The sequence below is a fragment of the Anser cygnoides genome, chromosome 19, assembly GCF_040182565.1.
Source record: "Anser cygnoides isolate HZ-2024a breed goose chromosome 19, Taihu_goose_T2T_genome, whole genome shotgun sequence".
Classification (NCBI taxonomy): domain Eukaryota; kingdom Metazoa; phylum Chordata; class Aves; order Anseriformes; family Anatidae; genus Anser; species Anser cygnoides.
In genome coordinates this window covers 3,498,584-3,523,694 of record NC_089891.1, presented here as the reverse complement: position 1 = coordinate 3,523,694, position 25,111 = coordinate 3,498,584, and the positions used below count along the sequence as shown (strand labels likewise).

The following is a 25,111-nucleotide window of genomic DNA, read 5'->3' as shown; positions in this document are numbered from 1 at the left end:
TGAAAAGTTAGGCTCCCTCTGAACCTCCAGTTGAAAGCTTCAGTCTCACTCAGTGTGAAGTCATCATTACATAATGATCATATGTACCAGTAACATTTCTCTTACTCAATACTCTAGCATTTAAATTATAAAAACCTGATAATCTTGGTAAATTATCAAGTGTTGCTAATGAACGACAAAAAATAAATAACAAAATAAACCTCTCACTGTATTTTTCTGCCATAATTTCAGTCACAGCTAAAACATGAATACCTGTGTATGAAGCTGTTCTTCAGTCAGATTATTGATCCAACGAGTGTACCGTTCAGTAGACATTGGTGGCTCTCTTCTGACTTGGCAACCAACAATCTAAGGCAAAATGAAATGAACATTGTGTGAACTGCTCTGCACCCACATGGCAGCAAAACAAGATCACAAAATCTGCATTCAAAACACGGGAAATACAAGAATTAAGATCATCGTCTGAAAATTAAGAATACAGAATCTTAAGAATTAAGATTATAAATCTGAAAACCTCCATTCTGTAATCACCAAAGCTAGAAGCAAGAGAAACTATGATCTAATCCAATATCAACAAACCTTAAAAAGGTGGAACTGTAAAACCAATGCTGAGAATTAATGTGAGAAAGAAAAGCTGGTTGATGGAAAATATGAAGACAATTCAAAACGTAATTTAGAAACAAAAATTTCTGAGACTCTACATGCTTACTAATATCCTCATTTCTCTGTTTCTTTAGTAGTACATCATATTTACACACACACACAATACCTTTGGCTTTTCTTACTCTTTTCTAGTTTGAGCTTTGGAAGGCAGGTATTATAGATGAATGAAACACCTCCGATGTAGTTACTATAAAGATGAAGTTAAGATTTCACTCTAATATCTCCTCCCTTACATACTGGATAGTATCATTATCTAGATAATGATATCATTATACATATGTAGCAGTCCTATACTTGAATCATATATGGAATTAGAGGAACACAGAGGAAGAGAGGGATTAATATGCTTAAAACTCAAGTAAAATGTTCTCCAAAATGTTCTCCATAGTAGTATCTTTAAGTTCACTTTTTCTTAAAATTACCTAAATATGCTCTCTATACACATACACATTTTTATTTCCACAAGGCTTTCTAATTATTTTTAAAACCTGTACTTTCACAAGCACATGAAAAAAAATAATCCTTCTCCAAAGAAAACAAATGACAATTCCTTTCTTAAAAGCAAAGGAACAAAACAGCCACAGTTGGTGCTCCTAGTGACCTCTCGTAAGACTTCCACGGCTGTACCAAACCTATAAGCAGTGCACATAAAAGCCAGCATCTCCCTCCTGCAGAAGACAGTACTGTAAAGCATCATTTATCCACATTCTTCAATTATAATGACTTTGCAGCAAAATATACTTAACAGTATAAATGCATATTATTGAGAACAGCTGCATTTTGATCTTGCAACACAGCAGGAAAATAAATATAAATGCCTAACAAAGCTAGCACTTTGTAAGAAGTGAGGAAAATAACTATAAATGCCTAACAAAGCTGGCACTTTGTAAGAAGTGAAATGTTCACACTTCCCTCTACCCTACCATAACAGTGAAATGTTATGCACAGCACAAAGACTTCCTGCTTTCTTTTCATTTTTTAGAACCAAGATCACTCAAGACTGCTTTTAGCATCATCTTAAGAGGTATGTTTTACAGACAGATCTTAAAATTGTCACTATGTAATCAAACTTATTCCTGGATCCTCAGCCAAAAAAAATCCAACTTTTTCCCTCTTTAGTGGTACTATTCCTCTCTCAATGGGACTCTGACTCGTGGCTAGCATTCTTGCCTTACACGGCTGCAAGATAAGTATCACCCACACAGAGCAACACATCCTGACCCTTCGGTACGGCTCCTGTACAGCACAGCTCACTTAACTAGCTTCTTTCATCCAACCAGAAGCGGGTTTATTTCGAGTACAAATGGCTTCCTCTGGTTCCCCGGTGTAAGGTGTGGCATCAGAAGCAACGCACACCGGTTCCCATTTCCTCCATGTCTCACAGAGCTCTTTTATATTCACTTCACTGAATATTTCCTTTTAAATTCAAGTGAAAGGTTTTTCACTGTTGCTTCTTTCACAAATTTTAAAATACATCAGTGAAATCCCTGCTGGCCTATTTTACATCCATTCAGACTCAGAAAGTAAAAGAAACTCTCCATATTAGAAATTTTCTTTTCAATATTTTGAGTATCCACTTCCATACAAAAATTGAGTTCATCCAAGAATCAACTTTTTGATCTAATTAGGCAAATTTATTTTTACTATTACAAATGCTAACTATATACCTGTACCTAGATAGAACTACGTTATACAAGATATGCAGCACATATCAGATTCCAAGTAGGAACATGCTGTGATGCAGTATTAATACGCCTTGTATAGTAAATAGTAACATGAACTGCAAAAAAATATTTTTTTGGCTCGTGGCAAAGGACTATGGCTCTTCATGGAACAATAAAACTCTAATCAGGACAGAAAAACATGACAATCCTTTCTGCTAGCACATTAGATAATTCATTTTCTAGACAGACAATGCCTTTGTATCATATATTAAATATGGCTTACAGCTTATTGAGCAGTTTACTTAAATAGGCACTAGCCTCTCTGCAAGGAAATACCAAATAATTTATAATTTATCACAGCAAGAAATGGTGATGGATAAGAAATATTAAGATCATAAAATAGTTTTCTGGTTTTACCTTAACTACCAACAAATACATATTCTGAAAAGCCATACAAGTAACTTTAAAAATTATAAAGGTCTAGGTGGTCTCAGATAGAATGCTACTTTGACATCTTAGGATACATCTATGGTTAGGCATATGAATCTCTCCTCTCTATTAACTGTCACTTCAATGATTAGGAGTGAAGTTAATAAAGCATATCTAACTAAGATTATTAGAATCAGTCATGGATATGTACTTTATGCCACTAAATTTAAACATTTTAGGAGTTAGAGCACTGTAAAACTAATAAAACCAGCACAAAATAACTATAATTAAAACGGTCAAATTAATAAAATAAAACTAGAATAATTGGGTTCTCCATGAAACAGATTCTCTAAATTGGTCACAGCATGCTGGGTTAGCCATAATGTGCAAACTATAAATCTAATGAGCATGTTCAACTACTTGTTGATCAATACAAAATTCAGGGTTCTGATGACATTCAGAGGAACTAGATTATTACATACATTACAAAACTGTACTACGAGCACATGCACTGTTCTGTGAGTTACAAAATTGTTCCACTGAAATACAAGAGTATTGCTTGCATATCTGATACGTGTATAAATCAAGTGTTCTATACCCAGCAGCAACAACAGCCATCAAATTACATGCCAGAACTTGTTCCAACTTTTCACTAGTGTTTGCTTTTAAATGCAACGTCCAGAAAGAGAGCTTTCTTACTTTCATCGTTTTAGAGTTTTGTGTTTCCCTCGCACATATAAATGGAAAAAGAAGTGGGTGACAGGAAGCACAAATTAAATGAGTTGACAGTAATTAAAAACAACACATTTTCTGCAGATGTGGCTTTTTTTTTTTTTTTTTTTACATCACTACAATTTCCTCTAACACAAAGAATCTCTCTTATTCGGGAGACAGCCTATGGGATCAGAACCCTCCTGTCATACTAAAGAGGAAATAAGGATGAAAAACTAATTGGTCTCCAGTTTTATCCATCCAATTTTTTCCATCTTAGTTTTATTAAAAGGGGAACTGAACAAAGAGAAGCAAAAGCATAAATTCTCTATAAGGTATTAGGCACCTAGTGTCTGCTATATACATATATAAATAAAACATAGGTAAATATATATATGCTTGTACACATACATACAAACAACATATTCTATGATTCTATGAACATACAAACTGACAATCAAGGACTTAATATTCATAGAAACATAGAGTGGATTGGGTTGGAAGGGACCTTAAAGAACATCTAATTCCAACCCCCCTGCCATGGGCAGGGACACCTCCCACTAGACCAGGTTGCTCAAAGCCCCATCCAGTCTGGCCATAAACACTTCCAGGGGCATCCAAAACTTCTCTAGGCAAAATTCATTTTCCGTAAAATCTGAAACAGCAATCTGGAGATATCCCTTTTGTTCATACAAGGAGCTTAGAACGACTGGACTCCTAATCAGACTTCTTCAATTACAAGTCTAAAATTACATGGGTGAACCCAGGTTTTCTAAAAGTCACAGAACCCATACTGGAGCAGGGACCATGTACTGGTACCATATGCCGTGTAGTCCACTCTAGTAGTCTAACCACCAACAGCTAACCACCTTCACAGCTTGGAAATTCTGAAGCCCAAAAATCCTACCAGAGCCATTTCATAAATCCTTCTGTGCATCTTAGTTTTGTCACTGCACAGTTCACTGAACAACCTGCCAGACTAAAAAAGGAACATGCTACTCATACCAGAGGGTTTCTAGGCTCTGCTCATTTACACCCAAATCTCTCCTTTAGTTAACGCAGGGCTTTATGAAGTCTCACCAAAGTTTTCAGCATTCTATTCAACCATCCCTTCATTAAATTAATTTGAATTGTTATGTAGAGATCTACTATGGAAAGAGAAATCCTATACTGTCTCAGTCTTTTTTTTTTTTTTTTTTTAATTTTTAAGTAGTCTTATGGAATAGTGCTTATAGAGTAATAGTTACTTGCCCAGGCATGACCCAGCAGAATTCTGTCAGATCACTGATTTCTCACTGGAAACATGATTAACACAATTTTCTACCAGTTCTTTTTTGTAATTTAATCACAATAACTAGGAGTTTCTCATGCTAACTGGAATGATTGTAAAACTAATATTTAACTATTAAAATACCTAAGTATTGAACTATATTTTCGGCCAATGGTAATAAGCAGCTTCACTCATTTAACTAAATATGAACAGATGATTACACTTATTAATTTGTTCCTTCACCCAATTAAAAGATAAAGATTATTAGGAATTATATGCTTAAATCTCTTTCATTTGCAGAATACTGGAGCAAGGAAGCAGGATTGTGTTGAAGAAATTTATCAGCTCCATTTTCAGTTCTGCTTCTTACTATTGTTACCTACAGCAAGTAATTAAAGCTCTAACTCTATCTAAATCCAAAATTTATAGAAATATAATGGGGTGTATATAGTTAGGGTATTATAGGATGATATTCCATCAAATTGCAATGATGCTATAATAAGAACCTGTCAGTAAAATGCTAATCACTATAGAAGTAAAATTGTGTCAATAATAATGCTTGCTCAGGCTTGACTTGAGTGCTGTAGATGAAAGGAGATTTACAAAATACAGGTATTTACCGAGCAGACTTTACATTGAGTTCCCACACGAGTACATGGTCATCACAGTAACTGAAAGGCTACTTTACTGAACAACCTCACATGGCACAGTAACAGCTAAACAGGCTAGATATTTATACCAACCATCAGCATTTTGGATTTTAATCTTAACAGAAACAAGACTTTAAACTGATGTTGTTACAAGTACTAAAAGATCTTATTTAACTTATATTGTGTTTGTCTTGAGGCCCAGGACCTTTTATTTTTTAATGCAGCGGAATCATTAGAGCCAATAGTATCTTCAACCATTTAAAAAGGCTCTTGTGACCATTACTTAGTGTAATCAAAAAGAAAAATAAATGAAAGGAATATTTTTATGTCATTAAAATCTTTCCCATACGATATACTTAGGAAAGAAGGTGTTAAAATATATTTCCTTTTTTTCTATTTTTCTCCAATACATGAAACCTGTGACGTATTTGCATTAGGTATAAAGACACAAAACAAACTACTAGACTATTTAAAGTTCTTTCAGTAAGTATAAAAATGTGTTAATAGTGCTGACTCCCCAGTGAAGTCCCTTAGGTCAGATGCGTATCAATTTCTGCAGATGTTCTTATCTTGTAGCAGTCTTTATTTTATTTTTTTTTCCTTCAGGAGAACACCCGTTAAATTTTCTTTTTAGCACTGGTTCAAGTCCAAAGTCCACAACAGGATGTTACATGTTTATTTTCAGCACATAAAAAAGAGTAATTAAAAACCAAGGAAGTATGAATGTACTTCAGCAAATTCACATAAAACCCAAGAAGTCAAAGCATTGCAATCAGAATGAGTACTGCTGAGCATCACATCATGCATACGTTTCAAAAGAACGTTGTCAAATATACAAAATCATGAAGTAGGAACACAGTATTTTTGGAAAAACTTCAAGTATCACTGAAGAGATACCGCAGCAAGTCTGAACAGGGAAGTGTGATAATTCAGACTGTGTTCAATTATGACAGAACACAAATTTAAGAAGTTTCTTAAACTTTTTTTTTTTTAAAGGTGAAGGAATAAGCCCCTGTGCTTTTGATGACTAGTTTGGCTAGGAAAAAGTACCAGGCCTCAGAAACCCTCATTCAAAATCTTCCATTGAGGGATAAACAAGACCTAAGGGCTCAACCTTTACAGTAAGGCTACTGCACATGCAATCTTAACTTGTTGCATATTAAGTAAACACTCTGGATCCTGACAAAATGTTTAAACAATCAGTTCTTTGCATAAGGCTTAGGAACAATCATTGATAGCAATAATGTTTGTACGACTGCAATTTTAAAACCAAGTTGTGTCTGTAGCTCCACAAAATATGATTGGATTAATAATAGTTATTATCACAGCGAAATATCTAACACGAGGAGTAGGGGATCTTACTTTTCAAATGTTTTGTACTTCAATATAGTTTTTTAAATTAAATATTCTGAAAGTCTACATAATCAGACATTTATCAATATTTAACAACAATCCAGTAACAACAATCATTTGATGGGTTTATTGGCATGTGGAGGCCATATTAAACAAAAATTTAATCACAAAGTGGTGCAAGTTGGGATGTTTCTCATTTGGAATATTTGATAAAACGTAGAAAAGACTTAAACTGATATCATGACTTCGAAAATGCACTGTGGTTTTCCAGAAATACCAGATTAAACAGAATCTTAAGGAAGCTGTCTAATAAAAAGTGAAGACGCAGCTGAACTCCAGCAATCTAGGTGATTTACATGGAAAGGCCCAATTAATGAAAAACACTATAAGAATAATTCTCACATTGTTAAAGAAATTATTCATATTGGATAGTCACATAAACTTTCCACAGACTGGAGAAAAAAATTTAAGACAATGCAGTATACTGGAACTCAGCACACAGTATTGAAATTCTACCGACCAGAATACTTACACTAGTTCATGAAAACATTTATCTGTACACTTTATTCTCCTGGATGAAAATTAAACTGATTTTGGACAATTGAGAATTTTAATCACCCCAGGAATAAAATTTCATTTTCCACTCTGTCTATGCCAAATATGGACCAGAGATTCCTCAGATCTCCTTAAGCCCATTTACTGGGGCAAATTCCTGCTAACAGGTTAACATGAATTTGCTAACATGAATTTGATCTAGCCGCCTATCAAGACATGCCAGTATCCGATTCATTTCTCTTCAATAGATGTTCTGCGAATTAATGCTTATATTAAAACTAAACTCTAGATGCACTGCTTGCTAGGACATGCCTGGGCAACGCACACCGACCTACCTCAAACGTGCTGAGTAAGGGAGACAGGAGAGCTTATGCAAATTAACTAAGGAGAAACAAAGATTACTTAAGCTCTACATGATGAAGATTTTAATCAAGTTCATGCCCAAAATAAAAGCATTTATCAAAGAACAATCTGCTAAGCTATCTGCATGACCTGGAAGATGAAACACCAGCAGGGAGATTGGTAAAACCTGGACTTCAGTAGAAGACACAGAACGAGAGATTACCAACAGCCACCAGCACGTTACACACATAAAGGACAGAATTTAAATGGAGGTACTTTTCTATCACACCAAATGGAGGTAGCATTTCAACATTATGAAATTATGTTTAATGACAGTTTAGTGAAACTTCACATACGCTTATTATCTTTTCACACCTGCAAAATTACATACGTGCTCTCACCTCATTTTGCATACAGACTAAAGCACTGTCTAATTTAAGTAGAGAAAAGGCACTCATCTCTCAGGAATAAAGGCTCTCACTACAGAAAAACGTTGCTAACCCCTTCCTTAAAAAAAGCAGATGAGGAATGGCATAGTACAGAACATATTTCCACTGTGTAATGTCATACTGCTATCCAAATTTGCTGAATAGTTCATGAACACTTCCAGACTTCAGGTCACTTCCCAATGAGTTTACTAAAGACTTGCAACTTCAATGGAGCAGCAAACCAATTCTACATTTTCATGAGTTTTGGTTTAGGGAAAAAATAAGTACCAGGTATAATTGTATGAAAATCCACACAAGATTTAGAGCTTCTCAATTCTGATTAGTACTAGGCAACAAAAGACTATTTTAAGAATAAGATGTAGGTACAGGAGACATGCATTATCTCAGTTTTGCCAGTTCTAGCCATGCAAAGAAGACTATCTTGTCCATTAGAGCAAACCCTTGTCTAAGTGCAAAGTAATTATCAGACTGCATAATAATCATTTTGACTCCCAAGAGAAAGTACACAGATGAGGCACAGCATGCAGTCTGAAGGGCAATCTGTTTTTTCAGGACTACTCCAACATTAGACTAATAAGAAGATACAGCAAACAAAAGGCTTTAAGATCTTTCAGAGGTGACCAAACTCTGTTGGTATGTGGAATGTAATCACTACACACTGACTGCCAATACTCCCAAACTGCTACTGTTGACTGCTAGTTTATAAGGTGGCCTCCGTCTTTATTTTTCTTCCCATTTTTATTTTTTATCCCATTCTCCCCTTTCATCATGAAGCAGCCTGGTCTGGCACGAAATAAATAAAACAATCCCGTCTTTATTCCAGACTTGTGATAATAAGCAGAAACAAAGGAGCCCCATTAATTTGATATATTATGGCACAGCTGCTCAGCAAAATGCTACAGTGAAAAGTTTCTGCTGTACAAGCCAGTGCTCTAAGGAGTGATGCTGCACTCAAATTCTGTCACAAGAGTTTCTACATGTGCAGTTGCATACCTGAGATAAGTTGGATGTGAACACAATGTGTGATGGATGAGAAGGCAATGTGCTCATTATTCAGCAAAGCAAGACACTTAGAACAAACTATTTACATGCACCATTCTATTTGTATACAAAACAATCAGAGCACACTCTCACTTAAAGAGCTGCTCTGCTATGCAGGACTGTGCATGGAAACTGGTCCAGACTACCTAGAAGTACCTCCCTCCCCCCAAGGACAAGAGCTAGATCTGAAATTTGGAACTCACTGACAGATGATATAAAAATGCCTATTAATCTTTTTGCAATCAGAACATTGCAATGCTCAATATTTTTAAGCCATTCCCAGTGTTCCCATGGATTAATATATAAAACCCCAGTCTCATAACAACACAGCAACAATTGAAATATTGTCATCCTTCAGGTATTTTGAAAAAGAATTAAATATCATCATCATGACAGCCACCTAAAAAATCAGAATGTTGTTCTTAAAAGTTCTGTTCCACATTAAAATGAATAGTCTTAGTGGTGCACGAAGTAGACATTATTTATACCTGTAAGAGAGGATCTACTCATTTTATTCTATACTTTCTGTTGCTACTGATAAAATCTTACAATTTCAAATATTGGTTTAAATGAATAAGGTGGAAGCTAAAAGGATTGACATAATCAATTATTATTAGAGTGGAGTCAGATCCATTTAGTTACAGAAAAAGGAAATGAAATGCTAGTTCCTCCAGTAGAGAAAAGAAAAAAAAAAATAGTGACCTCTAACCAGATGCACAGTGCTAAATAAGGAACAGGTAAAGAAAACGGAGAAGAGAAACAACACTGTCTTTCAAACATGTAATAGAAATATACAACAGGTCTAGGCAAGTAGAATGGCAGGGTACAATAACAATACAAAAAACTAATCTACTAGAACGTAACTTTCAATATCAAGAATTGTATGTGTCTGGGACAAAGAAAATAAGAAAAGAAAGTAAGACTTCATTTCTAAGTTTAGTTAATTTTGGATGTTCAGAGGGGGTGGGGAGGAAGACACACTGCTGTGGCCTGAAGTTGTGCCTTAAAGACAGGATCAAGCTCCACTACTTCGTTCATTTGTTCATTTCTCTAATTCATTTGTTGGCTGCGCAATATTTGTTTACCGCTTCCCCAGGGGCAGACGAGCAGGTCTGCGAACTAGCAGCATTACTCCAGTTTGCTCAATCCAATCGACTACCTGAGGGTCACATTAACCAAAGATACGTACAATTTAGTCAGTTGTTTAACAGATTCAGATAATGCAACAGGTTACAATTGCCTTAGGTGTTACAGCTCTTGACCTAAATCCAAGCTACAGCATATGCCAAGTATTTGCTTTAGAGATGCAAAACAGTGAGAATTTCTCACTGAAAAAAATGCAAACAGTATCACAATGTTCTCTCACATGCCTAAATATCCTGTATGTTTGGGAAAGAGACTAGTAATTTTAAAACAAGAGAAAGGTGTTCACTCTGACACTTGTACAAATCCACCTCTTATTCCGCCAGTGAAAAGAAAAGGAAATAACCCAGACTGTGATGCCAGCTGTTGGGAAGACAAGGAATACAGTGAGGAAGAGCTTGTTTATTTTCTAAGCAATTCTACAGAAAGAAAGATATAAAAATTGGACGCTGTATACTGTTCATGTGTAGTCATATTGCGAGGGCACACATATTCTCAAATTCAACACTGATGAGAGGAAGAGTAAAAATTTCACCGTGCCAAGACAACAATGTGGTGTCCAAAAAACATTCAGTATGGCTCTAAGATAGATGAGAAGGTCAATGGATTTTGAGTGTAAACAGTACATCTCCTTTTAGCATCCTTTTTTGTTCCATCCACTATCTGGAATCCTTAGGAAAACTGAAACACTGGAAGAGTACTCGGGGCCACATCATTCTTAGAAGCCTCCACAAGTGGTAGAGTAGTTTGGCAAACTGTGGTCAGGTACCTACAACATGGATGAAGAACTTTCCAGAAAAGTTTTATAACACTGTTCAAGCTCTACAAGAATACATTCAAAGCACATCCACCAATTTCACCCTGGCATGCCCACAGCAGGTCCTGATGCAGACACTCTGCAACAAGACAGCCTGGGAGCAGATGCAGCCAGCAATCTCATCTGTCTTTGAAACAAAAAGCCCTGGGAATTCTTAAAGGGCACTTTGCCCAATACAATACTTTGTCCAAATTCAATAACAGAATGTATGTGGATCACAGGTGTGAAAGAGTGCATCATTCACGTCTGTGTGCGCATGTGGTTTAGGCAACAATACTGGAAGTGTACATTTCCTGGGCTACTCCAAATTCAGAAGCCTTTTTCAATAGAACTCTAGTATATACACAACATCAGACCTTCTCCAGAAGTAAAATAAAATAGGAAGGTCTGAATTTCTCAGAACCAGTGGAAATGTGATTTGAATCTTTTCACTTACTAGCTGCCAAGAAAGCATACATGATTTGTGATGGGTAATCCTGGATAAATGGGATAAGAGCAATAAATAGAATAGATGCTGCTAAAAACCAGAGTGAGAAATTTCAGTAACACAATCATTCATTATCTAGTAACAGTCATTCGTTATCTGATAAGACCATAAGCAACTTGAAGGCACATGCATATGCTGCGTAAGTGCACATCTGCACTAGACAAGGAGAGCCAAAAGGTTGGTAGCTATCATATTATCAATAATCTCAAAAACTTGTATCCTCTGAGGGTGTCCTATTTATAGAATCCCTGTCAACAGGACCTAGACATAATGTAATATGTTTGTATATTCACCAGGAGGTCGGGATGACAGTGGTTCTAGAGAGCTACTAATACATCATGATTTTACTGAATGTAATTTGCATTTTCAGATCCAAAACCCTCTACTGTAAATGTTACCAACAACAGGATATCTCTGTCCTACAGGATTTTTATTTTTATTTTTTTGAAAGTCCTCAAGATAAGAAAAGCTCAAGAGAGTTGAGCGGAACTTTTGTTCTGGCTTTTTCAAAGCTTGATTAAGTAGTCCACAACACAGGAAATGAGACTGATAAAGCTACGGGCTTCTGCAGTGTTACTCCAGTTAACTCCACTACCTGATCTTGGGAGCAAGCCAAGACACCACTTTCTTTGAAGAACACCCAGCTGAGGAGTCATTCCAAAGGCATCCAGAATCTTCGGTGCCACTGTTTATTGACCAGACTTCAAGTCAGGGTAAGGCAGTCTACACTTCATAATAACATGGATGAGGAAGAACCTCAGGGATTAGTTAGGTTCTGGAAGAAATTTCCTCTTGGTGGAGAAAGTTGGAGATTTTTCTTACCTGTAGATCTCTGTTAGTAACAAAAGGTTTCAGTAGACTGAAACCTACAACATTAGAGGCTACTGGGAATACTAGTCTCCAAATCTGGCTCTTGGTAACAACTTGCATGGCTAGGAATAGAAACAAAATTTCTGAAAGTACATTGAGACTACATTAAGTCAAAATTAAACTATAAATCCAGGTCAGGAAAAGTTGCAAAATACTGGAAAGTCCAAGTCTGCAAATTCGAATTTCAGGAACAAACCAAAAAAGCTCACTGCTTCACAGGCATTTCTTAAGCTTCTGCTTTCCACTGCCCCTCCACTACGCTAAAGTCAGAACTTTGAAAACGGAACAGAACCTTATTCAAACCCCCCCATACATCTTCCAAAGCCAGAAAATTGATTGGTGTGATGATTCTGAAGGGAGAAGAGAGATCACTTTGTAAAGAATAGCAGACCACCCTGACATTGGTCTGTGTATTTGTGGATAGGTTCTCACGTATTTTCTTAAGATAGCTGAAGTTGTGTCAGAACTATTGGGGGTCTCCGGACCAAACTGAAGTATTTACTCCTTAGGAGCAGCTGGAGATGTTCCCATTTTTCCTTTCAGGCCTTTGAATTAGAGTTCTGGAATACACAGTATTAACCCAGAAGGGATTCTTCACATAGGCATCTCTTCCTACACGTGCTACATCTATGACATATGAGGAGCACACACGTCTTATCATTTTTGTTAAGATCTCAGGCCTTTTTTTCCATTCATTTGTGAGAATTTTTTACATTTCCCTGAATTGAAGATTTTCTGTATTAATATGTCAGATAACTGAAAAGTGGAAACCCCGATTTCCCATACTAAGTCAGACTGACTCCAGACAATTTTATTTAGAGAAGTGCAAAGCCCAAGTTAAGCTTTGTAAATAGACAAGCAGTACCACCCTAAAACAGGACCACAGCTTTAGATGAGTTTAGAGCCTAGGAAGAACAAGTTTGTGTTGGTTAGAATATATCATGAAGACACCCTTCAGTCTGTTCAGGCACTCATTACTATTTATTTAATTGCCACTTAATGGCTCATACCTAATGCTGTTAGACACTAAATTATAACAGAATATAAACAAAACAGTTGAAGTGTTTTTTAAATAGACTACAAACTGTTTAGTTGAAATTAGTCTAATTAAAAAAGTCTCAATAGACAGATACAGAAGTCATACAAGTAAGAAATACGATAGCTCCTAACACTGGTCTCCACAGAGCAAGCTAACTGGATCAACTTGCCTCTCCGGTTCTTTGGCATTTTACTACAGAATTACATTAACTGATTCATATCAGAACAAAAACAACTTTCCATGTATCTTTTTATTAATGTTCATAATATGAATCAGGTTAACTGCTACTCAGGTGCTACTAAAACTATAATTTCATAAATTACATTGTAAGGATTATCAGATTTCATCAGAGGCCTAGTACAGGTGTTGCGATGAGCAGGTACACATCCCACCACTAAGCAGCAGGTTGTTTGGCAGGGATTCCTTAGCTGAAACAACCACAATAATCTCTACTTTGAAGTCGGTGTTTTGGGAGGAAAAGTTCAAAGTGTTTAATTCCCAGACAGCAATAATCTTCAAACTGTCCATTTTGTTCCAAGAACTGCAGGAAATAGCTTCTTCACAGACCAAGTCAAATACCCTTTCTTTACCAGAAACCTCTGGCGCACAGTTTTAACACCTCTGACATTTTCTCTTGTGAGATTTATTTCATTTATGCCAATTTTTGCCAAACATTGTTGACAGAAGTACAAACTCAGTTTTCGGGTTTATAAAGGAATGTATATGTCAGTAATATTGACAAAAAGTAACTGTCATAGAAAATTATTTTTGTTTATTATTTTCAGGTAAGGAGGATATACACAAATTCTCTCCAAGGGATACTTGACTTAATCACAGAGATTGATTTAACATCACGATCAGACAGGTCATAAAACAACTCTTTCATAGATTGCTTTTGAGAGTTCATGTCACAAGAATAAATAATGGCATCCTACTTAATAATGTTTTCTTTTGCAGACACCAGGGAAAAACATTGATTTAACTGTAGGCCAGTTTATTAATGATGACACATGCATTCCTTACAGTTTCTAAAATATTTCAAACAGTTAAACCATACTTGTAGCTGATCCTTTGTAGCTTTTCACATTACCTTAGAGGGCTATATAAAAAAGACGTTCTCCTTTAAGTTATGTACACTAAGGAAACCTGTATACTTATTTGAAAAAGAGTATCACAGTCATAATGACGTTTGGTTTACTATACAGTGAAAAACAGAGGAAAAGAAGTTCAATCAAAGCTACTATTCAGTGCAAGGATTAAAAATAAAGGAAAAGAATACACTGTGTATTGCTCTGCCTCCACCAGACCTACTGTGAAATTTTCATATCCTTTTAAAGATGTATCCGGCACTCTGTAAAAGAAAAAAAAGAAAAGCACAAACACACACAAGAAAGTACTCACACTGTTTGGGTGTTGAATGGCAGCTTCGTACTGCAGTCTAACCCGCTGTGGCATCATCACATCATCCTGCAATAAATAGCACACTGTTACTGAATATAAAAAGGGTCACAGTACAGTACTCAGATACACATTAGAATATGCTGTTAAGTTAACATCATTTTACTGGCTTGCAGTCAGACGTACAAATGGAACAAATATGAAAGTCACTGTGCCCATTGCTTGTTTCTTTCAAAGAGCCGGAAGTAACACATTTGCATCTAACTTCTTCAATGCCTGTGAGCAAGTGGAGTTAAAAATGAGAAAGAGCATTTTTAAAATGCATTCTTATTTTCATCTGCTACTTTGATTCAACCTCAATAGATTAAAATACATTGAAAACCTTTCCACTAAAGTATATGGCAGGATGATAGTCACCAACAAGAAGTAAAACCATTTATAAAGTACAAAAAGCAATAAAACAGATATAGCTAATAACATTATCAACTCAAAATGTTCTTCATTTAAATGAAGCCCTCATTTCATGTGCAAACTAAGATTCTTGCTTTCTAACATATATTCCCATTCAAAGCACACAAGCTTACTAATCAAGCAGATAGGCTACGAACTTGTGTACATATAGACTGACAGAATAAGGAGACAAGTCTAAAACAGTCTAGGGTATCTGCTAGTAGTGTAAAAGCTGAAGACGCTAAATGATCTTGCTGTTGTCACCTAAAAGCAGACACAATGAGAGATTAAAGTTACGTGTTAACCAGATTCATCAGAATCTTCCAGTCATAGCTGTGTATAGGTTGAGTTCTCAAACTTTAAGCAACATCAAAGAGTAAAAAAAAATCCTACTTTGTAAGTCTCTGATTTCCCAAGTAATACTTGCACATGTGTCTACAAAACCCAGCAAGACACTTAGTTGTACCAGTTTTCCACAATGCAAATCAATCTCCAGTCAGATAAGAATCACTAGCAGCGCAATATATAGAATAAGGCTTTTCTTTCCTAGATTTAGTCTTTCAGTGATTTCTGAGATAGCATTACTTATCAACAATAATCTTATTACTTATCAACAACAATAATCAACAATAATCTTATTACTTAACAATAATCTTATCACCAACAATCCCCAATAGCATTATTTATCAATAGGAGTTAAAAGATCAAATGCATCAGTGATAGAAATACAGACTGACTACAACCAAGCGAAGCATATTCTTGAGCAGTGCGACAACTCTGAGTGCAAACACTGAAGAGGTAACAAAACTTGAAACCTGCAGCACTCAAAACACAGTTTAAAAAAAAAAAAAAACACAAAAAAACAACCCACTGATAATGAGACTTGAGACTTTACACTCTTAGCGGGCTAAACTCAGTCCTGTTCAAATTGGAAATGACCTAACTACTACATGACAGATGTTGCAATCAACACATTTCTTATGGGCACTCATACATTTTACATTTCTAAAGATACCCAACATCTCTTTAACCACAAGGTCTAATAGCCATATACTGGCAGCGGATGTGGATAAGGAACTAACCTTGCTTAAAAGCCTGAGATTCGAGACATGCTGGCAATACGAAGAAACATTGTTTGTGGTCTGGGCTGTACCAAGTCTCTCTTATACACTGGTTAAAGCTAATACAACCTGTTTCTCCTCAGTGTATTTCCAAACATTTCTAGCTTATCAGGCAAACATAATTCGTGGTTGGTTCTTGTTCCTGAGTTCCTGGTCTACATCCATTCTTTCACTGTTCCTCACACTAAAATTATTCAAAGGAGATTCCTGCTACAGCCAAAATACAAGTATTGAATTCCCCAAAACTTTCACATTAAAACTTTCAGTCAAATCAACAGCAACATTAGTGCTTGGATAAGTAGGGCTTGGAGGGTTGAATGACCTTGATATAAAGGTGACACTACAGTCTTATCAAAATCAACAGGAGGATGAAAAGAGTTTTAGAAGTAGCTCCAACTATTTAACACAATTGAAGTTTAAAGATTAAACAATAGAATAATAAAACTGACTCTTGTGGCATGCAAGTTCTTAAAAGAAGAAAGAGATATACTGGCAAAAGCATTTTTCTGTATTCAGGATATGTTTAGTAAAAATATAAGAGATTTTAATCTTTTTCAAAACCAACAGTGGAAAAAAACAGATTTCTCAGCCTTTATTATAAAGGGAGAATAAAGCTCTCTACAACAGCTACTTCAAAACTTACTTCAAAACAATAATATTTGCCAGCTAATCTACTTCATCAATTCATCAAGCAAACATTATAGCAAAACATTTACCCTTGCCCATAAGAACAACAATAATCACATTTCTCTGTACACCACAGAGCTGTTTTTTGTTTTTTTTTTTTTAATTAAAATCTGGTTTTCATACAAAATATAGGAGTTATATTGTAACTGAGCTTTGTTCACACCTTGTTGTCTTCTTGTTAAATCCCTAAAAACCAAGAATGCAGAAAGAAATCCATCCAAAACTGAGGAATGAAAATGCTTAGACCAATGTTACTTTTATCTCTTACAATATACAACGTAAGCTCTTGTGCTAAAAGGTTCCAGTTATGATCCTGCACAAGAGATAAATTTAAACAGAACTCATACATTCACAACGATGAAAAATAATCAACTTGATTTAAATAATCCAAATGAAATCCAATATTCCATTCACCATACAGGTCAACGTTACGTTTTTATAAGCAGACAGCTTGGTCTGTTTCCCCCTAACAAAGCACTATGTCATGTGGACGCTATTGGCAAAGCTAACAAGACTACAGATTTGGGTCTTAGGCTATCACCAAGATCATCAGTATTATGTAAAATCCAGCTTAAGAGGGAGCACTATGACTGCAAAAACTTTAAAATGCTTTTTAAGAAAATAAATACATTTTTGTTCTCTAATATTCTGAAACTATGAACTCTTACCCTGAGTGACCTTTATCCTTTATTTAAAATATTAAATAAAAAAAATCTCTCCATTTATTTATCAGTTATTATTTAAAAGTTTTACACAGATGATGCATTGCTGTTTAGTTCTGTGATTCTTCCTGGGTTTATAGAAGGATGAAAAAAAAAAAACAGTAGTTTAAGACAATCCCAAATAAAATAAAGCAATCAAATGATGAGGAAGAACTTCATCCACCTAGCTTTTTAATACTCAGGCTGGACAGCTATGAAAAAAGAAAGCTAACTGCAAAATCCAACTTCAACACACTTTAAAGATTCTTTACTATGATAAAGCAGAAAAGAGAAAATAATCCTGAAGAAATAGTTTTTAGTAATGAGGTTGCATTCTATGTCAGTGTTAAAAAAAAAGAAAAAAAAAAGAAAGAAAGAAGAAAGAAAGAAGAAATTGAGTTCTAATGAGTAAAAGCAAAAAGACTTTGCCACAAAATCAGAGCACTTTACAAATTTCTCAATTTCACAGGCCAGTGACAGATAGCAGTGAGAACTCAACCACACACTATACTGCTAAGAACTTACGGAGTTTAACCAGTAGTAGATAACTAAGATGTTAAATTTATACAGCTGTACGTTACATAATCACAGATTTCCTATCAAAGATATTGTATTTATGATATTGAATTCAGCAACTGTTGACAGATATTGGTTTCTACAGTCAACAGTTTGGACGTTTTTTGTTTAAAACTGAGAACAAAAGTTGAATAATTAGACCATTTTTCAAAATAATTTTCCCTCATGCCACGTCAGACAAAAAAGCGCACATCTGAATCTAGCTGCAAAAGTATATTTAGTCTGTTTAGAAAAAACATACTACTGTATTTAGAAAAAGATGCTGTTTAGAAAAACAGACTACGTTTAGAAATAGCAAAGTACATTTAGTCCGTTTCTGTCTCCTAGATGTGATTAGGGAAGATAAGGCTAGCAGTAAATTACATTGAATTTTAGTGGAAACTTCTGTTAAACTTCCCTTCTTTTAAAAAAAAATTAAATATTCATTTTTCCCTGTTAACATGAAAGCGTCTAAAGGTCGTCTCTTGGCAGATAGAAGGCAGACAGGATGAAGAGAGATTTCCCCTCACTGAAAGAATGGACAAAAGAACATATTTAAAATAATGTTCAATAAATATGCTTCCACTAAGTATGTACTCACAATAGGATAAGGAAATAAAAATAATTTTTGAGTAAATCTACTTTCAGGTGACTACATTCCCCAAACTTCGGAAAAAAATTAAGAAAAATCTCAGGTAATAGCTGGGTTTACTGCCAGCTAAATACGTACGTATATACAATGCAAACAATGCCAAACAGGTAAATGACAAGCAATAAAGCAATATAAACAAAAGCCTACATTAGGCACTGAAAATAACCCAGATTTTGTAGGAATTCTGTTGATTACAAACATGTTTCCTGTTCTCCAGTGTCCATTCGGAGTAGGGAAACAATTTGCTGAAAGATGGGAGAATGAAAAGGACTTTATTTCACATGAAAAGCCAGCAGGGATTTCTAAACAAGCCCAGATGTGTTTCTGCCAGTGGGAGGCCGTGATCTCCATCACCTTTCAGTCGGGCAGGCATTCTGCCTGCTCGCGGTCCTACCCAATACATCCCTTCTGCAGAAAGCTGCCTTGCTCCTGTCAAGTTCTGCACCACTTACAGATGCTGCAGGACCAGAACAGCTCATTACACAGCTATCAGCTACGTTGTTTTCCTTCCAACCAGAGGCAAGCATTCGTCATAGACACGCCATTTACGCTGAGCTAGTTTTTTTTACTTTCCTCGTATGTTTAGTTGAAGAAAAGGAAATCTAAGTCAATAATCCAAGTTTAAAGATACTTTTCAAAGCTGTTGTTGCTTTATTATTTGTTTCTTAAATCATTCTGGATAAATTTAAATGACAAACATCCACTAGCTTCTTCAACCAGGCAGGCTGTCTGGACCACACTGAACTCCACAGTGATAACGATGATTTTCCCTTGAAAGTGTTTTTTTTTTACTGCAGAAAGTAAAGACAAAACATACAACAGAACGTACAATACATGTTTTCTTTTTAAAAGCTCACATAAATAATACACTAATTAAAGCTCAGTACTGAACTGCTTCCTTAAGCTCATGTTACAGACTCTGCATCAAACACTTTTGCAAACTTCTTCATGTTGCTCAAAAAAACAAAAAAAAGGCTGATACACTCCGTCCTGACAGTAACAGCCTTTTCTTTCCCTTGCAGCTATTGCCCCTAAAATACAACCTGCAGCAGCACCAGAAGGAACATCAGATTCACTAAGAAACGACATGGCATCTCCAAAGTCTTTCAATCCATCAAACGGGCGTTCATTTACCCTGCACCTGCTCAGACTGTAGGTGAAATCCTTCTTTGCTATTGTTCCGTACAACTCCTTGAGCTAGGGAAGTAAAAGGCCTAAAGCCTCCACAAACTGGGCCTGTCGACAGGACTACCAAAGCAAATACGCTCATCATCGGCAGTTTTCCAGAAGCAGTGTTTTTAAAGAAGCCCCACGCTATCAAACCCATTAAAATCACGCACACAAATTCCACGCACGTCTCACCTGAGCAGAACACACACACTGTCAGCACTTGCAATATCACAGGGAAAAAAAAAACGCTTCCCTTCTGTTTCTACTTCTGAACTACCTTGAGAAAGAAAGGGACAACAAAGGAACCACTTCCAAGGTTAAGAAGCTGACTTTATGGTGCACCATTTCTTTCTTGAACATGGCAACAAAGAGCCCTACATCAGAGGACATGTTCAGTGATCTTACGCACCTGACTGACTGGCACATTCCACCAGCATAAAATTATTTAAAGTCTTCCTGTGAAGTCTTTTACTTCAGCATGACTACCAATTGATGGGAAATTTTTGACATCAAGGCAATTCCCACCTTGGTGCGTTTGTGCAGCAAATGCAGACATATGCTGTTCTATACCTAACATTTCTGAAGTCACTGGGGATAAATTTTGGATCTTTCTCACAGTTGGATCACTGAAAAAAAGCATGGGAGTGCTTACAGACAAGGGAAACAAGTCATTCACACTGCAAAGTCGGTAAACTCAGACCAGAGTAAAATCTTCCCCGTCAATTTCAACCACCCCCTTTAACTAATAATCTGATGAAGGAGTGTGTAGGGAGCTTATGACAGCCAAATTCTGAAGGTTTGGTTATTTATGAAACAGACAAGTAACATTTCACATTCCAGACAGGGACATTTAATCCATCTTTAATACTGTTCTGTAAAAACTTATATGTAAGAGGAATGATGCCTTCAAGTACTTCTTGTTTGTTTGTTGTCCCCCCCCCCCTTTTTTTTTTTTTTTTTTAAATTTTTGGTTCTCCTTAGTGATTCAGAAAAACATACAACTCTTCGGGGGAGAGGGAGCTTCTGGTAATGGAGTTCATCACTACATCCATTCACCTGCTGATTGAGTAACACTTTCTCTCAGTTTTTAATTTGGGGATCAAATTTGCAAGGAATATTATGTCACAACAACAATAAAAAAGCAAATACATGAAGTCTGATCACTGCTGCATTTTCTGGCCTATACAAATGGTAATTTCCATGAAAGTATTTCAAAAGGTTATTAATGCCTGCAGAGTAACTTAAAACAGCAACTTCCAAAACCAGCAAGTGAAGGAGCCTATAAAACCAAGCAGCTATTTTAATAACTGAAAACTAGCTTGAAGGCTGGAGGTCCCCGAAACATACCGAGCAGCTAGCTGAGGCCCAACCACCTTCTCCCAAGACCTTTAAGAACACCCCTCCCTGAAGTGTTTTTGAACCTGAAATTCAAGACAAGCTTATGCACTATTTAACAGCAACATTGACATCCTGCAACTGAAATCCTAAAAGCAAATGTCACAAATGGGAACGCACAGGTCGGCAGCCGCCAATTCAAACAGCAGAACGCTGACTCTGATGGTCCACCCTCAGTTTGGTGAATAAAGCTCAGCTGCTTCCCTGTGCGGGGACAGCACGGCACAGTCACAACTCTTAACTGGCTAAGTAAGAATCTTGCAAACAGCAATGTACTGCCGACAGAACCTTTCAAAGGACTAAAACAAATGGGTCAAGGACTCAAGGGAATATGACTGGGCTAGAAATATTGCAGGTCAGAAAAAGGACATGATTTTATAATTCTTTAAAAGTCAGGAAACCTCCAAAAACACCTTGATTAAACCTGAAATAATGGGAAACTACACAGATTCTTAGGATGGAATGAAAGCACGTTCCTTTTTAAAGAAATGCAGTTTTACAGAAGGATAGGTATGTTTGGTAAGCGTCAATGAAAATAGCAGTTCAAAGCAATAAAAAAAAAATCAGTAAATGATTAAAACAAAGATGGTAACCACCCTGGAGAGCTGACAAACTAAAACCACAATAAAATGCAACTGGTAGATAAAGTAAATGCAGACAATTTGAAAAGGAGGAAAGTAACTGTGAAATACATTAGCATAATTAGTGAACTCTGATGTCATTATGACCAAGATTTTTCTGGGAGTACAATAAGAACAATTTGTTAAGTATCTTCACATTTTCTACTTTTGCTGGTGGGAAAAATGCCTCAGTAGCTTAGAGGTGAAATCTGTAACAACAGCTACAGCAAAGAAACTCCATAATAGCTATTAGTCAAACAGCTGCCACTTCATACTAGAATAGGCTGATCAAATTCTGACAGTTCTGAGCTCTGTAACCTTTTTTTTTTCCCCTCCACATTTCTTCCCAATTTGTTGTCCTCGCAAATCTGTGTTGAGAGACATAACACAAGCAGCTTGACTCCAGCTGGAATGGCAAGCAAAACAGTCTCTCTGCGGCTAATACTCCCAAAGACGCGTAAGTGAAATGAACGTACGAGGAGCCACAACGCATTTCTCCACCTATACAAAATGTATACAAGCTATTGACACAGCCCCGTTCCTCTCTCCACCCACCTCTAGCAAAGCTTCAATTATGCCTGCACATCTGAAGGTCAATTCCTTGGCATTACTGCAGCACATTCCAAACGGCTGATATCAGCATTCCTCCCTATAGAGCCTGACACTGGATTGGTGACTGAAATGAAGAAGGTAGGTGGTGTGTAGAAGCAGAGCTATTAAACAGCTGGCAACATCTGTGGTGCAGCTATTATCACACAACATTTACTAACTATGGCCAAAATATTGAGCAATTTTTAGACTTGTAACAGTTTCCACATTCATTTTTATTTCCTCCAATCTGTTTTCAGCAAACAATGGCAGCCACAAGGGGAGATGGTAGAAAATACACTTAAGCAATGCCAATCATTTAGTATTTCTTTGTACCAAGATTAGGCTTCTGCTAGGTCAGAATGACTTCTGTTTTGCAGCATGAAGCTCAATAGCAGGAATAGAAATGTGTAGAACAGAAAGCCTTGTTAGCTTCTTCCGAATTTATCTGTACTGGAAGTCATAAAATTCTCAATCGTATCACTTTGACTAGGTCCTAATTACATGAAGTATCAACTTAAGCTAATAATAATCTTGCAGAAATTCAAAACTTCCACTGATTTCATAGTAGTTGTAATTGTTCTATTTGCTGTGCGGATGAGAAAACAAGTCAGCAAACAGAACACAGCAGCACAAAGAAGCATGGTGCATAAACACCATAAGGCAAATAAATGAAGAATTCTGAAGAGATCTCTACAAAAATATTAACTTGCAAACAACTACATCTGTCTGGATTGAAAGACTGACCTCAGTAAATTATTTTATACAGATTTGAGACAGAAGATATAAAGCTCCAAGGGACAATAGAACAGTATGTTAATTTCTCACTCATGCTTATGTGGACTCCAGCTAACTTCAGTCAATGTAAGTATGTACACAACTTATATCATGTATTTTCTATAATACCCCATGCAATGTAGTATTTATCCAAGCCTGAAACACCTGAACTTTGCAAAATTTTAATATCTATTTTTTTTGTCATTTATCTGCGTAAGTAGCTTCACTGACTCACAATGTAGGAGAGTTAAATCCACAGAATCATTCATGTAAATTAAACTGGCCCCGGGATCTGTGTCTACCTGAAGTAAAACACAAAGAACTGGATCCCAGGTTTATTCGTATTAACAAAACTGCTATCATTTCAACTACTTCATGGCATAATTTGTAATACTCACATGCTCTTACAATCTGATGAATCAGGGGATCAAAAACAGAGCAGTGGATTTCATGCTCATACTTCCTCAAAACAATCTGTTTATGAAACAGACACTGACACTCAGTGCTGAATATGAAATACTTTTCTTTGACATGTAAGAAGCTGACCTGTCCAAACACCCATTAATTTGTATGTGTGATTGTGAGTTCCATGTGTCCAATGAATGCTCAAATTTTGTTTTCTGACATACCATTTTATACATATACGTATCAGACACTGCATTTCAAAGCTTCACCCTCCATAAACTTGTACACAAAGATTTATATAAACATACTCTGTAAAAAAATCACTAACAGGAAGCTAGGATAGATTCAAACATACTCTTTTAAAAAGGCAAAGTGTTGATATATACCGTAATAATTTAATAACAGCAAGAATAAAGGCCAGGAGAGCCAACAGCAAAGCTTAATTTCTTAAATAGTAAGTAAGACAAAAAACTTATGCCAAATTGCCTTGGGTCTTGCAACAGTACACTGTTGGAAAAAAAAATCTGCATAGCTGGTACAACAAATGGAGTTTGCAAACTGAAAGAACATCCAAATTAAAACCTGTGTGATTATAAGGCTGTAGAGTTTACCTCCCTACTCTCATGAAAAAGATCACGCGACTTTCTAATGAGCACAGACAATCATAATGTTAACTTGTACCCTACCTGAAAGCCTACACTTCCTGCAGCCATCTCCTCCTAGTACTACACTAAACCATAGCCAATTCAGGGGAAAGAATCAATCTTCAGGTGAAATTACACGAGATCAGTGAGCCTTAAAGGTCCTGCTCTTTTTGCCTGATCCTAGCCACATGGCACCATTCCTCATATCAGCTATGCACATTTGTGAAACCCTTCACTGCATATTAAGCTGTATAAAGTCAGATAGCTATCTGTCGGTTAGTGAGCTGAATGGGTTCACAGAAGGTATACAACAAAGGATAAGGAAAAAAAAAAGCAAGATGGGAGATGAGACATCTCCTATTTTGCATTAAAAAGCCAGTAGATTAGCTCTCAGTTTCTCATCTATATCATTTTCTGGAGCACGTGGGAAAGCAAAAATCCTAAAAACAGCTAAACAGCAACCCT

At 36.2% G+C, this 25,111-nt stretch overlaps 1 protein-coding gene across 11 annotated transcripts in view; it reads right to left on the bottom strand.

The window, feature by feature from the left end:
• B3GNTL1 (UDP-GlcNAc:betaGal beta-1,3-N-acetylglucosaminyltransferase like 1) overlaps positions 1–25,111 on the bottom strand; it is a 127,292-nt gene that overhangs the window by 91,644 nt on the left and 10,537 nt on the right. For 9 of the 11 annotated variants that reach the window (XR_007167943.2, XR_010825868.1, XR_010825869.1 and 6 more), the window contains exons 5-6: positions 14,885–14,950; positions 253–348 (exon numbers count right to left, since the gene is read on the bottom strand). Coding sequence is in view for 7 of the 11 variants with exons in the window: in XM_048075902.2 (XP_047931859.1) it covers positions 253–348; positions 14,885–14,950 (162 nt within the window). In the remaining 4 variants the exon portion in view is untranslated. Of the gene's footprint in view, positions 1–252; positions 349–14,884; positions 14,951–22,787; positions 23,132–23,995; positions 24,015–25,111 lie in introns of those variants that run through there. The other 2 variants (XM_048075911.2, XM_048075910.2) reach the window with 2 other exon arrangements.